The sequence below is a fragment of the Protopterus annectens genome, chromosome 3.part0 (genome assembly GCF_019279795.1).
Source record: "Protopterus annectens isolate FY-2018-M chromosome 3.part0, PAN1.0, whole genome shotgun sequence".
NCBI lineage: Eukaryota > Metazoa > Chordata > Ceratodontiformes > Protopteridae > Protopterus > Protopterus annectens.
This window is the reverse complement of record NC_056731.1, coordinates 552636754-552651467: the sequence shown is the minus strand read 5'-3', so window position 1 is coordinate 552651467 and position 14714 is coordinate 552636754. Positions and strand designations below refer to the sequence as shown.

At 40.9% G+C, this 14714-nt stretch overlaps 1 protein-coding gene across 1 annotated transcript in view; it reads left to right on the top strand.

The window, feature by feature from the left end:
* Window positions 1-14714, top strand: part of PAK1IP1 (PAK1 interacting protein 1) — a 999879-nt gene that overhangs the window by 632514 nt on the left and 352651 nt on the right. Inside the window, exon 7 of the mRNA XM_044064976.1 lies at window positions 4075-4172. Within this exon, the coding sequence (XP_043920911.1) occupies window positions 4075-4172 (98 nt within the window). The remainder of the gene's footprint in view (window positions 1-4074; window positions 4173-14714) is intronic.

The following is a 14714-nucleotide window of genomic DNA, read 5'->3' as shown; positions in this document are numbered from 1 at the left end:
CTGCACATACCTTCACCAAGCATTACCATTTGCCAATTTTTTCTAAATCCAGAGCTGACTTTGCCACTGCAGTCTTGCAGGGCCTTTTAGCTGGTTCTAATGCTATCTAATTTTCTCCTCCCATCCTTAGCTTTCGGAATCTACCCAAATGTGATGACTGCAACAGTGACACACGAAGAACATAGTATAGTTGTGTACACTTGCCATAAATGTAGATGTTAGAGTGTATTCACTGTTGCAGTCCTAGTTACCCTCCCTCCAGCCCCCTGACTTCTATTGGCTATACCTCTATTCTTGTTTGCTATGCTTAAAGTTTTTTGGTGTATTTGCTTTTTTGTTGGAGGTGTAACCTTGTATATATAATTGCTTCCCATTATGGGGGCACCTGACATCTGGGGCAAGAAAAACTGTGTAATGGCGTCAGCTGCATGCTTTATATCGACTACCTGATGTCATGGAAGATGAGACAGCAACCGATGCAGGACCCAAGACTTTGATAATCAGGCCGACTGAGGGCTACTGCAAGCAGATAACCCAAATGTGATGACTGCAACAGTGAATACACTCAAACATCTACATTTATGGTAAGTGTACATAACTGTACTTTTGTTGATGTACCGGACTACAGACATATTGCTTGTCTGGATGGCAATCTTCCCTTGGGGAAGATGGGCATGAAGAGCTTGCAACGTCAGAACCACTGCCCTCATCTCCAGGAAGTTGATATGCAGATGGGTCTCCAGGGAAGACCACATGCCTTGGACTGTCCTTCCCATGCAATGCTCCCCCCACCCGAGCAGGGAGACGTCATGGTCACCATGATCACAGGAGCGGGAAGGATGAACGAACAACCCAGAAGGAGGTACGGGGATTGAAGCCATCAGAGGAATGAATCCTTGCAAGCTTGAGATAACCGAATCAGATGAGATAAGGGCAAGTCTAGCAATGACCACACTGAACTGTCAGAGTCTGTTGGAGGGCCCTCATATGAAGACGAGCCATAGGGATAAGGGTGATCATGGCTGCCATGGATCCCCAATGCCTGAAGAACCGTCTCCGCAGGAGGACAGTGGGCTTGAACAATATTGGAGGGATAGAAGTCTGTCCAGAGTTAGAAACACCTTGCTTTGAGTGGTATCTAAGCAGGGGCCAATGAAGTCGAGAACTTGAACTGGATCCAGTTGGGAATTGGTGAGATTTATGGTTGTGCCTAGATAGTGCAGAGAGTTAGAGAAGATAAAAAGAAGAAAAGTGCTCACGATAAAGCACACTAGCACTGAGGAAATTGGAGCTGCAGTACGGGCTGCTGACACTCATGAGCGGCAAACAAGATCTGAGGGAGGAGGGAGACAGGGGTATTATGGGTAGGGGAGGAGTTTGGAGTTTGGATCCAATGCTGGAAAATGTGGCTCGAGTCGGATCCATCCTTGGTCCGTGTTCCCACAGGTTGAAGATCAAATGAAAAGATCAACGTCAGATAAAGTGTTATCTATCAGACCACTGCCAGTATCCAATAAAAAGTTGTTTACTATTATGATCTGTAAATGTAGTTATTCATTAGAACAGTACTAAATATCTAAAATGAAATGCCTAAATGTGGTAAAAATAGGTTAATTAAAACAGTAATGTTACAATGGTGAAATGTTCTCATGAGAAACTAGGAGTGCAATCTTAAGCAGACTAGCTGATGCATTTTAATCTGTTCACATGTTCCAACTATTTAGCAGTTTCAGCAAAATTCATAAACAGGTGCAGACTGTAATATGTATTTCTGAGCATGTGCAGTTATGTTGTTTACTGCTTAAAAGAATCTGCTGATATGATTAAAATTTAGTCATGTGAACTGACTGGATACTCGCTTCCTTTTTCTCCAACATGCGCAGTTCATTCTGTAAAAAAGTGTGCGCATGTTGTACCTTTAAGAAGAGTTAAAAGGTCGGCACTTGCCTATAAATAGCCAGCACGTGCTAGCTCCAGTGCCATTGTGTGAGTGCAGCCAGAGAGTGAGCATGTATGAGTGTAATAGCTAGTTTGTTTATAAGTTTATCCAAGTTAGTTATTAAGCCTCAGTCCTGATGTTTGTACATAATAAAGCTGCTTGAACAGAACCCACAAAGACTCGTCTATTTTATCCTGACTAGACAAGTGACACATTCTACATAGCTCAGCTTTCTTATTTCCACCACAGGGTCACCACAGAAGAGAACAGTGGTATGCAGAACAATTGGCTGGGGAGTTTTACAGTGTCGTGTTGCCAGCCCGGCACTCAGCCTTCTACAGAACGCACTGTCCTCTGAAGAATTAAGGACTTTAAAATCTGTTAGTTTGTAAGTGTGGCAGAGTGAAGTATCTTAAGAGATTTTAAAGCTCCTTTACCTTCTGTGCTGCTCTTTGCCAGTCAACTGTGTTTGCTCTTAGTCTGTAGTGTGAGTCCCGATTGTAACAGTGTTTAAGTTGCTTAAAAGGTTCAACTTTTCACCAGTTTTGGACTGCAGTTGTGATGTTCCATGTGATACAGTTTATATTATATATTCATAAAATTGTAGCTATCTACTTGTAAAAGAGTAGCTTTTAAATAGTAAAGGGTTATCATTATGAAACTTCATTTAGTGTTCAGCCACAGAATGTCTCTGAACTGTTCCTGCACCAGTTTAACCTTAATTTTTTAGTAGTTTCACCTATGTAAACATCCTGCTGGAGCATGGCAGGGCATTTTCTTTTCTTCTCATTTGAAGTTGTTCAGAGCTAGATGTGCTTTTTTTTTGTTTGTTTTGTGTTTTTTTAGAAGTAGTTATTAAAATTATTAATATATTTATTATTAGAGATTATAACTATGAAAATGCACTTAAGATATACAGTAAAGTTTCTTGTGTGAAACTATTACAAGCTCTAGGTTATAAGAAACATGCAAGGGAAAATTTCAGAAGAAGCAAATATTTTTTGTGACTTAATATAATGTAATTTCAGAACAGATTCTTAATATAGTTAAAATGTTAGTCTATTTTGAATGATCCAGTATTATGGGATGTATGAGTTCATGCCTATTTTTATCCTGTACTAAAGGAAAATGGCCGATTATCTAGTGCATTGCTATTTTACATCTCTAGTAAAGTAATGTTATAATAAAATGTGTTGCTCAGCATTAGATACGTTTCCTTGCAGTAAGTGTTCTGTTTGCAAATATATTACTTTTCTCCATTAATTTTATTAGACTTAAATAGAAGTCCTTCACTACTAGATAACTTTTCTTGTGATTCTGAGAATGTAATACATACCCTATCCTACACTTATAGGAAGTTCTACGTAGGTAAATCTACAAAAAAAGTTTAAGGTTTACTCCAGGGGCGCATGCCAGGGGATGTTTAAATATTGTGCCTGCACACTATATGGAGTTTTAAAGGTTCACAAAAGAGACCTTTCCTGTTTAAAAGATGCTATTTTAGAACAGATAGATTATGATTTTATGAATGTTCAGAGTCAGTATTAATGTTAAATTACAAAACACTCCAGCCTAAAGGACTTAATGCTGAAGTTAATGGAAGGCATTTCCTTTTCTTATGTATATGATGGGATGTTTGTTAAATTGTCTTTTGTATTCAGTGGCTGCTGTTGTTAATTGTGTTGTACCTCTTTGAAGACTTTGCAGAAGCACTGGGAGTTTCTGAGTTTATATTATTAGCCATTTTTGTCATTTTATTATATTTTTTTTAGGTGTCATTTAGTTTTTTTTTTTTTTTTTTTTTTTTTTATTAGTTCTCAAAACTAGTGCTATATATTACTTAAACTGGTATAGCTGTACAATAGTACAATCAATAATTGCATCCAGTTCATGGGAATACTGTGTCTTGAAATGTGTTATGCAAAAACTCTTTTTAAAATAACTATGTTATTGAATATTGTATATTATTACTATGTTGAAGAGTTCATTGTGAAGAGTAGGTGTTGGTACAAAAAAAAAAAATGCTTTGTTTTCTTCATCGGGATGGTGATGTTGACCTATGGCTTGTCACTTATGTGCATAATGCCATTCTTATGTGAACAGAGTGATGACTTTGTTAATCCTTTTCCTTTTAGGAATCTATTCTTGCTGTAGCTGGTGATGAAGAATTTGTAAGGCTTTATGACACTGACTTACAGCGATGCCTTCTTGAATTTAAAGCACATGCAAATAGGTATAATCAATTTATTTTATATCATGGTTAAAACGAAAGAAAAGAACATTTTGGGGAAATGATTTAGTGGAATCTCTACCATGATTATATTTTAAAGGGATAAAAAAGTTTGTCCTGATAGTCTGCAGTAAAGACATAATTCACACTGTCATTTACATAAATATTCTGGTTTTACCCACAAATTTCTCTGAATGGACCATAACCTTGTTTACTTTTTTTTTCGACTTTTGTCTGCCCTGTCCTGGCAGCAAACCATCTGCTGTGCCCCATGTGTTTTTCTTTTCCATCCTCTGGGGTGTACTATCTCGACTGATGCTGCTTGCCATTTCCTGGGTCAATGAAAATGAGTTCCCTTCAGCTCAGTGGGTATTGAGAAAAGGAGTGTGAAGAAGCCTGATTTTGTATTATCTTGACTTTTGAAGGAGATAATTTTTTTAAGGCCATAGCTTCACATGGGAGTGAACATGCAACAACCTTAACATATCTCATATTTGTACCTGAGACTAACCTTAAAACACCAGTGAAGTTTCCACTATCTATTCATCCTGCCTTGAGATGCTTCTATATACTGGTAACTGTTTAACTGTTTTATTTACTCTATCATCTTATTTTGCCTGTTTTAGATTCGCCCTTTTATGATGCTGTAAAATGTATTAGTTCTTTAATTGTCTGTTTTATTATTTTTCATCAGATGATGATAAAGTGCTTGGCACCCAAATGCTTAAAAATACTGTGCAACTGTGGATGCTCAAAGTTCTGCCCCCCTCCCCCCATTTTTGCTAGCTGCCCTCTTATACCCAATTGTATGTCAGAGAATGATGTGACAGCAGTGAATCATTCCATTCCCCAACCCTGAATAAGTTTGTTACCCATATAGCACACAGACCTATCCCTCCTGATTTGACCCACTGATGTCCATCTTGGATTCAGAACTCCTGTCCATGTCACTGACAGAAGTTCTGTTTCTGTGGCATCAAACTGTGCTTATTAATTGTAATACTTAATCTTTAATATATTTAAAATTTATTTATTTAAATAACCCACCTCTTATTCAGAGTCATAGTGGAGCCAAACTCTATCCCAACACTCGATGGGAGCTAGGCAGAAAACCACTCTTGCACATGAAGCTAGTTCTTGATGGAATATTCACCCACCCCACACTCCTGTATGATAATGAGCTATTTAGAGGCTCAACAGCTCACCTATTAGTATGTGTTTGGAATGAGGGAGGAAAATGGTTACAATCCAGAAGATCGTAAATCAGTTTGTAATTTTGACATTTTAGAGTACTGTGGTCTTATGGAACCTATTGCAAACGACCATTCAAATTATGTCTTTGATATGGTGTGGCCTTGTGCTACTTAAAACCAGGCAGACACTCTAGCATTCTTTTTTGACATTGTCGTCTTGAGAAATGTTATAGTATTAGTTTCACTAAGATCTTCTAAACTATGCAATGACAAATGTTTGGCCTGCATATAGGTAAACTTGGATTATTCAGATAGTCATCATAGTTTAATTTACATAAAAGCGAATGTGGCTCACAGAATGGGAGAAATCAAGGCTAGATGTGTGTGTGGTAGGGTGGTAGTAAGTGGGTGGTTCTATGCCTTTTGGATATTGTTCTTATGAAGTTATTTGTAAGTCTACCATTTTTATGTCTCTTAACATCCACGTTTTTTTTAATTCACCATTTCATTAATTGTGGTATTCTGGGTGTAATCTATCTGGCATTGTCTAGGTGTAGGGCTACCATCTGTTCCTGTTTATGCAAGACGGTCCCTATTTGGAAGATGTCTCCTGCAAAAACAAAAAAAAAAAAAAAAAGTGAAGACAGATCCAAGATTTTAGGACAAGCAATATTTTCTAAGTTTCCTCTGATTATTACTTAATCATATCTGATGCGCATTAGTGTGCATTAGTGCGTTACAAACCATGTAAAGCAATGTCTTTTGGCTTCTGGATTGCTACAGAGGATCACTGGTCTGCAGATTGATTGGTGAGGTGCCAGCCCAGCACCCAACCTTCACAGAAGGCACAAATACACACGCACCTACTGCATGTCTTTAAAACTCACTCATCCACAGGGCGAACATGCAGATTCAGCACAGAAGGCACTCCAGCTGAGAATCGAACCAAAGAACCAAACCATATAAGCAAATCAAATTCTAGAATAGTGAGTAGTGAACTTTCATTTTAACAAAAAGTGAAGTCCAGTCCTTTACACTGGTTGCAGATGTAGTTTGTTCTGAAAAATGTTTTGCTTCTGTGATAAATGTCCCACTTGGGGAATCTGAAAAGTCTGCAGCCATAGTAATGTTTTCTGTGTAGGTCAAACCACTAAATAATTTAATCAAAGAGTTAAATACCTTAGCACCATCATATGAAGGAAATAAACTAAGATAAACAAGATTATTTTGTCTTGTAAGAATGCTTTTTTCTTTTATCAACATTAACCATGTTTGTAAGGGCAATTCCCAGCACTGATACCGCTACCAATGTTGATCAGAATTAGTTTGGCAAGAAGTAGCACTGGATTAGCTATACAAGAGCTCTTTTTTAAACAAGGATTGAAAGGTACCTCTTAAATGTTACAAAGTTGTGTTATATCTGGGCATACTTGATGGAGCATAAAAGTTTTCTTTATATATATATTTTTTCACATTTTTATATCTTTCATTCAGCCAGGGTGTTTGCTTTATTTCTTTAGTAAATGGGACTGATATCATCATTGATATGTTTATGTTCATTTCTGGTTGGTTAAGGTGATGGTCATATGATGGGAGCAGTTATTTAAAGGTTTGAAGTTAGTTCTGTTTTTTTACACCGAAGGATGGCTTTTTTTTAACCAAAACCCCGTTGTTTGTGTTCTGCGGTTAAGTTTTTTACCACGGCGAGTGCCGAGTTGTTTTTTGACTTTTTAAGTTCAGTGTTGGCATTAATATCCCAATCTGCAAATTGTTCAAGGCTAATCTTCATCACCTATCTTGCTAATCAGTTTCTAAGTTTAAACAAATACAAAGATGAGGCATACATTGCTGTGCATCTGATGTGGTATGTTGTCCATTGCAAAATCATTTTGCTTTATTATGTTAAAGCTATTCTGTAGATGTTATAAACAGCTGAAGTATTTACCAGAATCTTCCAAACACATAAGTAAATAAAAACAAGCACTGGTATAGTGAAAACCGGGAAGTGAGAGTGAAGGGGTTACTGTAGTAGGAGATGTTCTGTATAGGAGTACGGAGTCTTGGGAATTCTTGTCAGCAAGAGTTTGTGGTCAGCCTGAATACCTGACAGTTTCACTCTTCCTTAGCTGGCAGATGCCTTCCCTCTCTGACTTGAGGATGTTTGTGGTACAAAGGAGACCTTGGCTAGTGCTATCTTCAGTTCTTTCTTGTCATGTTGACTAATGTGGAGTGCCATCAGTTGTATCTTCAGTCCTTTGGTTATGCCTGAAGACCAGAGACCATAAGAAAAGTTGTGCCCTCCTTTGGAAACCCCTCTTTACATTGATTATTCATGTATTTCTTCTATTTAACGTCAGAAAAGGTTAATTGCCTCTTGTGCAGAAAGTATATTCCACAGAAAGATTTTCATTCCAACTCTGTCTTTTGCTTAGGCCCAGAACACAGTGTCCCCAGTTGTAGGTTTTGTGCTTTTTTTGCAGTAAAAGCATGATTAGGCATCAGGTCGACTCCCTTCAGCAATACTTGTCTGAAAGCACAGCTAGGCCTAGGTATGCTATGCCGTCCACTGGTCTCCAGGCTGACATAATTGAAAATGCAAGTTGAATTGCTTTAAGGAGGAGGAGGTGGTTAGAGTAGTTAGTGGCAATCGAATGGTGTCAGACTTCCCACCACAGTTCAAATTGTAAGCACATTCATAGCCCCCAACTTCAGCAACTGTTGGGCCTGAGGCTGCTGGAGTGACCCCTATGGAAGAAGCCATGTCAGCCCCTTCCACATCCTCTGGAGAGCATTGATCAGGTCTGAAGCCGCTGTACAGGCTCCAATTTCCAGTACATCATCTTTGGTTCAGGAAGGTGAAGGCTGAATCCCTCTGATTACAAGCAGGGAAGCTCTGCTTAGGGCCCTGTCTGAAGCCATGACTGCCTGCCTACATCCTGAGGAGTTGCTGATGCAGCATCAGGAGTTGTCCCAGACTGGTCTAGCCAGTGGTGCTAGCCCCTTCAACCTGGGTCACGTCCTAGTATCTTGTCGGACTGGCTCAGAAGTTCATAGATTTTATGAACTCCAAGTAGCCTTCTCTGAAAAATTATCCTGAGGCAGGAGCATCTTCTGAGAAAAGGAAAAGAGATGTCTCATCCAGAGGGAATTTGATTCCTGTAATTCTGATAAAGAGAAATTGTGTAGGGTACTTTCACCACCCTAGTCTCTCTTCTCTTATTCTGAAGGCACCTTGTCCCCCATTTCATCTCTGAGAACCTCTGATTTGGAGGCACACTGCATAGAATGAGAGAATTTTTCAAATGGGAGTTGAGAGTTCTCCCAGGTTCAGAGCAATTACAGACAGATTCTCAGCCTGACAGAACCTAGACCTTTAGCAATCCCTCTGGTAAATGTTGTCTTAGTTATTCTATTTCATGACTTATCCTTGCAGCCCAAGTCCCTAATCCTTTTTCCATGGAAGCCAGGCCAGTTCTACAAGGTGCTGGACACACGCATACATCCTTTCAGTTACTGTATGGCAGAATCAGCTGTGATTTCTCTGGAGACCAAAAGTGGAAGCACTAGGTCTACTTCTAAGAACTTCTTGCCAAGTAACAGGGAAAGCACAGTACTAGAATGTTTTAGGAAGAAAATGCACACTTCTGCTACTATGGTTGAGAAGCTGTAAACTGCCAGTTATACATGCTCAAATACTTTGAATCAGTACAGAAACAGATTAAGAAAATAAGGCAGAGGGAATCATGATGAGAGCATCGACAGGGGGACATCAGGAGTTTGCCAGTGTTGGTGTTCAGGCACTCACTAATGCCTGATACATCATGCAAAGCAGCACCAGCAATGGCGTCTGTTACCAGGAGATATACCTGGACGAGGACTAAACCCCTCTCGGAGCATGTTAAATCAGAACCCTTCAATGCACCCTTGGACAAGGAGTCTTTCTTTGGACCTCATGCAAAGAAAGTGTTCTAGAAACTGGATGCAAAGAGAAAAGACATCTGTCAAAGAACTCTACCTTTCCCCACCAACTAGATACAATAGGAACTGTCCTTTTTCCCACTCATCAGGATAAACCCATGCAACCCAGGGAAAGAGATTCAGGATTCAGAAAACATGACAACTTGACTCCCAGACTAGACCTGGGGGGGTCAAAAAAATGACTATTTCAAGCATTTCCCCACCTCTCCTCCCTTAAAGTCTCACCTCGACCTTACCCCATCCCTTTTACTTCCTAAAACATAGAGGGAAGGGTTTCCCTCTTTTATGCAATGTAGCAACAAATTACCTAGGAAAAATGTGTACTTTTAACCATCGGGAAAGGTTATTCCTTGCCACTTTGAAGGATTCCCCCATTCTCAGGGATTCCTCTCATTCCCAAACATCAAAGGCATCTCGTGCCTTGTCAGATTCAGGTGTTCTTCGTGTTTCACTGTTGCAGTCATTACATTTGGGTAATCTGCTTGCAGGTTGCCCTCAGTTGGCCTGATTAACAAAGTCTTGGGTCCTGCGTCAGTTGCTGTCCCTTCTTCCATGACGTCAGGTCGTCAGGGGTATAAAACATGCAGCAGACACCATTACATCAGTCTTTCTTGCTGTGCGATGCCCAAAGCAGAAGCATTTCGCAAGTGCTGGTCGGCCGACTCTTGAAATTTTTGTTTTCGAGTTTCAGAACTGAAGTCTTCAACTAAAAGCTAAGTACCCCGTTGGGGAAACTTTTTCTTGCTCCTTACTGATGTCAGTAAAAGTTAATAATTGCATTACTTGTGGAAAGCAAATACCTCATAAAGATTTTAATTCGTACTGTATTCCTTGCCTAGGCCCTGACCATGACGTACCTTGCTTTCGGTTTTGTGCTTTATTTAATCAGCACAATGTCTGTCTTTGGTATATTTTTGCCTCTAAATATTTTGGTTCTCGGTTTAATTATCCAGAAATGTCGGTTAGCCATCCGACTACCGGGATTCCAAAAAAATGAAAAGATAAAGACAGAGACAGGCCGCTGAGGTCCAAAACTGCCCACGACGCTTCTAAGCCAGTCGCCAGTTCGCCCGGTACTCAGTGAGGTGCTTTCGCAGCCCTATACTGAGACCCATTCAGACCCATTCAATCCCACTCGTATGACGCGAGATACCTCAACTATGGAACCCGCAGATGTCTCTCTCTCTGCTTAGAAGGCATGCTTGGCTTAAGGAGCAATCTTTGCCTGATCATGTTAAAGCTAAATTGTTGGATGCTCCTTTAAATCAGGACCGCCTGTTTGGCAACAAGACTGAAGAAGTTCTTAAAAATATGGAGATAAAGCTAAATCTATGCAAACTGTTAAAGTTTTTTTTACAAGTTCAGCCTCCTAGATTTAGTAGGCACTGGCCCTCTAAGAATTGGTCCTTTCCAGCCCCTTCCAGGTCTTCTCAAGCCAAACCCAGACACAGCAAAAACCCCAGGTTTCAGTCCCAGGGGACTCGCAGAACTAAGCAGTAGAGAGGCCTCCACTTCCAAGTCTGGGAATAACAAGACTCCCCCCTATGGTAAACTGTCTCAGTGACTTCCTTTTAAAATTTCCAAGCACTTATCTTCTGACTGCCCCTTTGGGGAGAAAGATTGCTCTTCATGCAAAGAACTGGGAACTCATTACCCAGGACAAATGGGTTTTAAATGTAGTGTCCCAGGGATACAGATTTCAATTCCACACGATGCTGACGCCAAGTGGATGGTTGGACCTACCCCCAAATCAGTGGGCAGAGGCTCAAAAACAAGTACTTTCTCTCTTAAGCTTGGGGGCTATTCAACTGGTACCAGAAGAGGAAAAGGGACAAGGTTTCTACTCAAGACTTTTCCTGGTACCCAGAAAAGAAAAATCATGGCGTCCTATCCTGGACCTGTCTACTCTAAACACCTTTCTGGAGATTCCAAACTTTAAGATGCTCACTCTTCACCAGTTACTTCCTATTCTAGGCAAAGTAGCCTGGTTGGCAACACTAGATTTAAAAGAAACATACCTGCACATCCCAATCAGGGAATCTTGCATAAGATACCTACGCTTCAAAGCAGGCTACACGCACTATCAGTTCTCTGCACTGCCCTTTGGCTTATCTACTGCGCCCAGGGTATTCACAAAGTGCCTAGCTCCAGTTATTGCATTTTGCAGGCAAAGAAGTATTCAAATATACCCATACCTGGACGATTGTCTAATTCAGGCAGAAAGCCAGGACATACTTTTGAATCATCTGGCCTTTGTAAAAAGGGTACTAACTTGTCTGGGGTACACCATAAACAAAAAGAAATCACCAAAACCTAATCTCCATTCTTAAACCCAAACAACCTGCTGGCCAGCTTTTACTCTCCTTTTCTCTAGGTAAAAAATGGTCATCACCTCCTGCTGCCTACTTTACTTAGGACTAGACCCAACACCAAATTCTTCAAAACTCAACGTTTAAAAATGGAACTGTCTTCCTACTTCACTTAGGACTATACCCAACACTGAATCCTTCAAAACTCAACTTTTTATTCACCTGTCTTCCAAATGGAAATGCTCCTGCTTTCATCCCACTTAATTCTAGGGACTCCCAACTAAGCTCCCCTTACCCCCACTCCACTATACTCTCATACTTGTTCTTATTTCTCAAAAGATCCAAAACTAGCAGACTTTAATTGACTCCGAGCATATAAATATTGTTTCAAAAAAAAAAATCTGTTGTCAAGTTGTTAAACTGTCTCATAATGTACTTTACACTCTGCATCTCTCGAATGTATGTACCCTACTCTTATTTCACTTTGTAACCTGTATTTGTTTTTTGCAACCTGTATTGTATGGTATTTCACTTTGCAACCTTTATTTGCATTTTTGTAACCTATATTGCATTATACTGTTCATGGTGCTTTTCTCCCCGGGCCTCCACTGAAAATGGGCACTTCTTGGCCCAGTGGACTTCCCTGGTAACCAGACTGAAAATAAATAAAATAAATAACTGGTACCCTGTCAAATTACATTCCTGGGAGCAAGCTTGAATACAACTTCCCAGATGGCTTACCTCACGCCAGAAAAGCAAATTCATTTGACAACCTACTTCAAACAAGTGGCCACAAAAACCCTGCTATGTGAAGACAAATACTGCAAGCCTTGGGGTTCATAGCCTCCTGCATTCTTCCAATTCCATATGCAAGACTGCATATGAGGAAACTACAGTGGTATCTAAAAAGCCTATGGAGTCAGCATTCTCACAGCCTAGAAACAATGATTCCTGTCATACTTTGGCTACGCCTAGAGTTCCTTTGGTGGGCAGAGGCCTGCCACCAAAACAAGGGACTACCTTTCACATCACCTCCTGCCGCCCAAATCCTAACAGATGCATCAGACTATGCATGGGGGGCTCACCTGGCAGGGAAGTGCATTCAGGGCAAATGGAACCAAAGTCAAATGCACCTGAATATCAATCAGAAAGAAATGTTAGCTGTTCAGAATGCTCCGACAGCCTTCAAGGACTACATTCTTCCAGGACAACTAATGGTAAAGACGGACAACACCACGGTAATGTGGTACATAAACAAGCAGGGGAGTACACATTCTTACCCCCTCTGCAGACTAGCCATGGCATTGGGGAACACAGCCTTGAGCTACCAAGTGCACCTACAAGCTCAATTCCTGCCAGGAAAATTAAATACACTGGCAGACGGACTAAACAGAAACCTCATGGACCCACACAAGTGGAAACTGGAACCAAGGATTTTCAACATGTTGACAAGCGAATGGGGGAGCCCAGATATAGACCTGTTTGCCTCCCCCCAGAACTACCAATTTGACAAATTTTGCACAAGGACTCGCCACAAACAAGCCTGGAAAGTGTATGCTCTGTCCTTCAGCTGGAAAAACCTGTCGGTCTATGCCTTCCACCCACTGCCTCTGCTCTCCAAAGTAGTACTAAAAGTCAAACAGGACAAACCAAGGATGATTTTTATTGCTCCAGACTGGCTGCACCAACACTGGTACCCCCTCCTGCGCAGTGTGTCATGGTTATCTCCATGGCACCTGCCTCAGACTCCTTCCTTGCTGTCTCAGCAGGAGAACCAGATTCTGCACCCTCAGCTTCCAACACTGAACCTTGCAGCCTGGCTGTTTACTTAAACTCTCCCTTACCATCCCTCAGCAAACCTGTGATGGATGTCATCTTAGAGGCAAGGAGGCCTAGTACTAGAAAATCTTATGCTGAAAAATGGAAAAGTTTCTGTGCCTGGAACCATTCCCAAGGGATGAGCACAGCAGTGCCCAATTTACCTCCGATTTTACAATACTTAACTGAGATGCTTCACAAGGGCCTGTCTTTTTCCTCCATTAAAATCCATGCCTCAGCCATTTCAGCTCATTATAACACAGAACCTCCCCTTTTCTCTCATCCACTGCTCAAGCAGCTCCTCAGAGGGGCCAAAATTTGAGACCACCCAGGAGAGCTCCAACCCCAGCCTGGAACCTTAACTTTTTGTATTGGAGAAACTCACTCTACCTCCTTTCGAGCCAGCTGCTACTGCAGACTTAAAATTTCTTTCTTGCAAAACAGCTTTCCTTTTTAGGAATCACTTCAGCTAGTAGGGTATATGAATTACAGGGCCTTATGGCAGTGGAGCCTTTCATCATCTTTCATGCGGACAGGGTATCACTCATAACCAGTCCATCCTTCATGCCCAAGGTGGTATCCAGTGCGGCTCTTAATCAGTCCATTAATTTGCCAACCTTCTTTCCCAATCCACAGAACAAAGGGGAATGGATACTGCATTCCTTGGATGTGCACAGACAACTTAGATTCTACTTGGACAGGACTAAACCTCAAAGAAAATCTGAACAACTGCTGGTAGCATTTGCTACAGGGGCAGAGAAGAAGGCTATTTCAAAACAAACCATTTCTAAATGGGTAGGCCATTACATTAATTTCTGCTATAAGCACCATGGAAAGCCTATCCCCCAGGGGATCAGACCTGACTCCACCAGGGCTGCATCGACTTCTACAGCCTTTCTCAGAGGTGTTCCTACCAGGGACATCCTAGAAGCTGCTACCTGGAGTTCTGTACATATTTTCGCCAATCATTATCATTTGCCAATTTTCTCTAAATCCAGAGCTGGCTTTGCCACTGCAGTCTTACAGGGCCTTATAGCTGGCCCTAATGCTATCTAAACTCCTCCTCCTCTACCCAAATGTAATGACTGCAACAGTAAAACATGAAGAACGTAGTACAGTTGTGTACACTTACCATAAATGTAGATGTTCGAGTGTATTCACTGTTGCAGTCCTGGTTACCCTCCCTCCTGCCCCCTAACTTCTTTTGGCTATATCTCTAATTTCCTTTATTATGCTGAAAAGCCTTT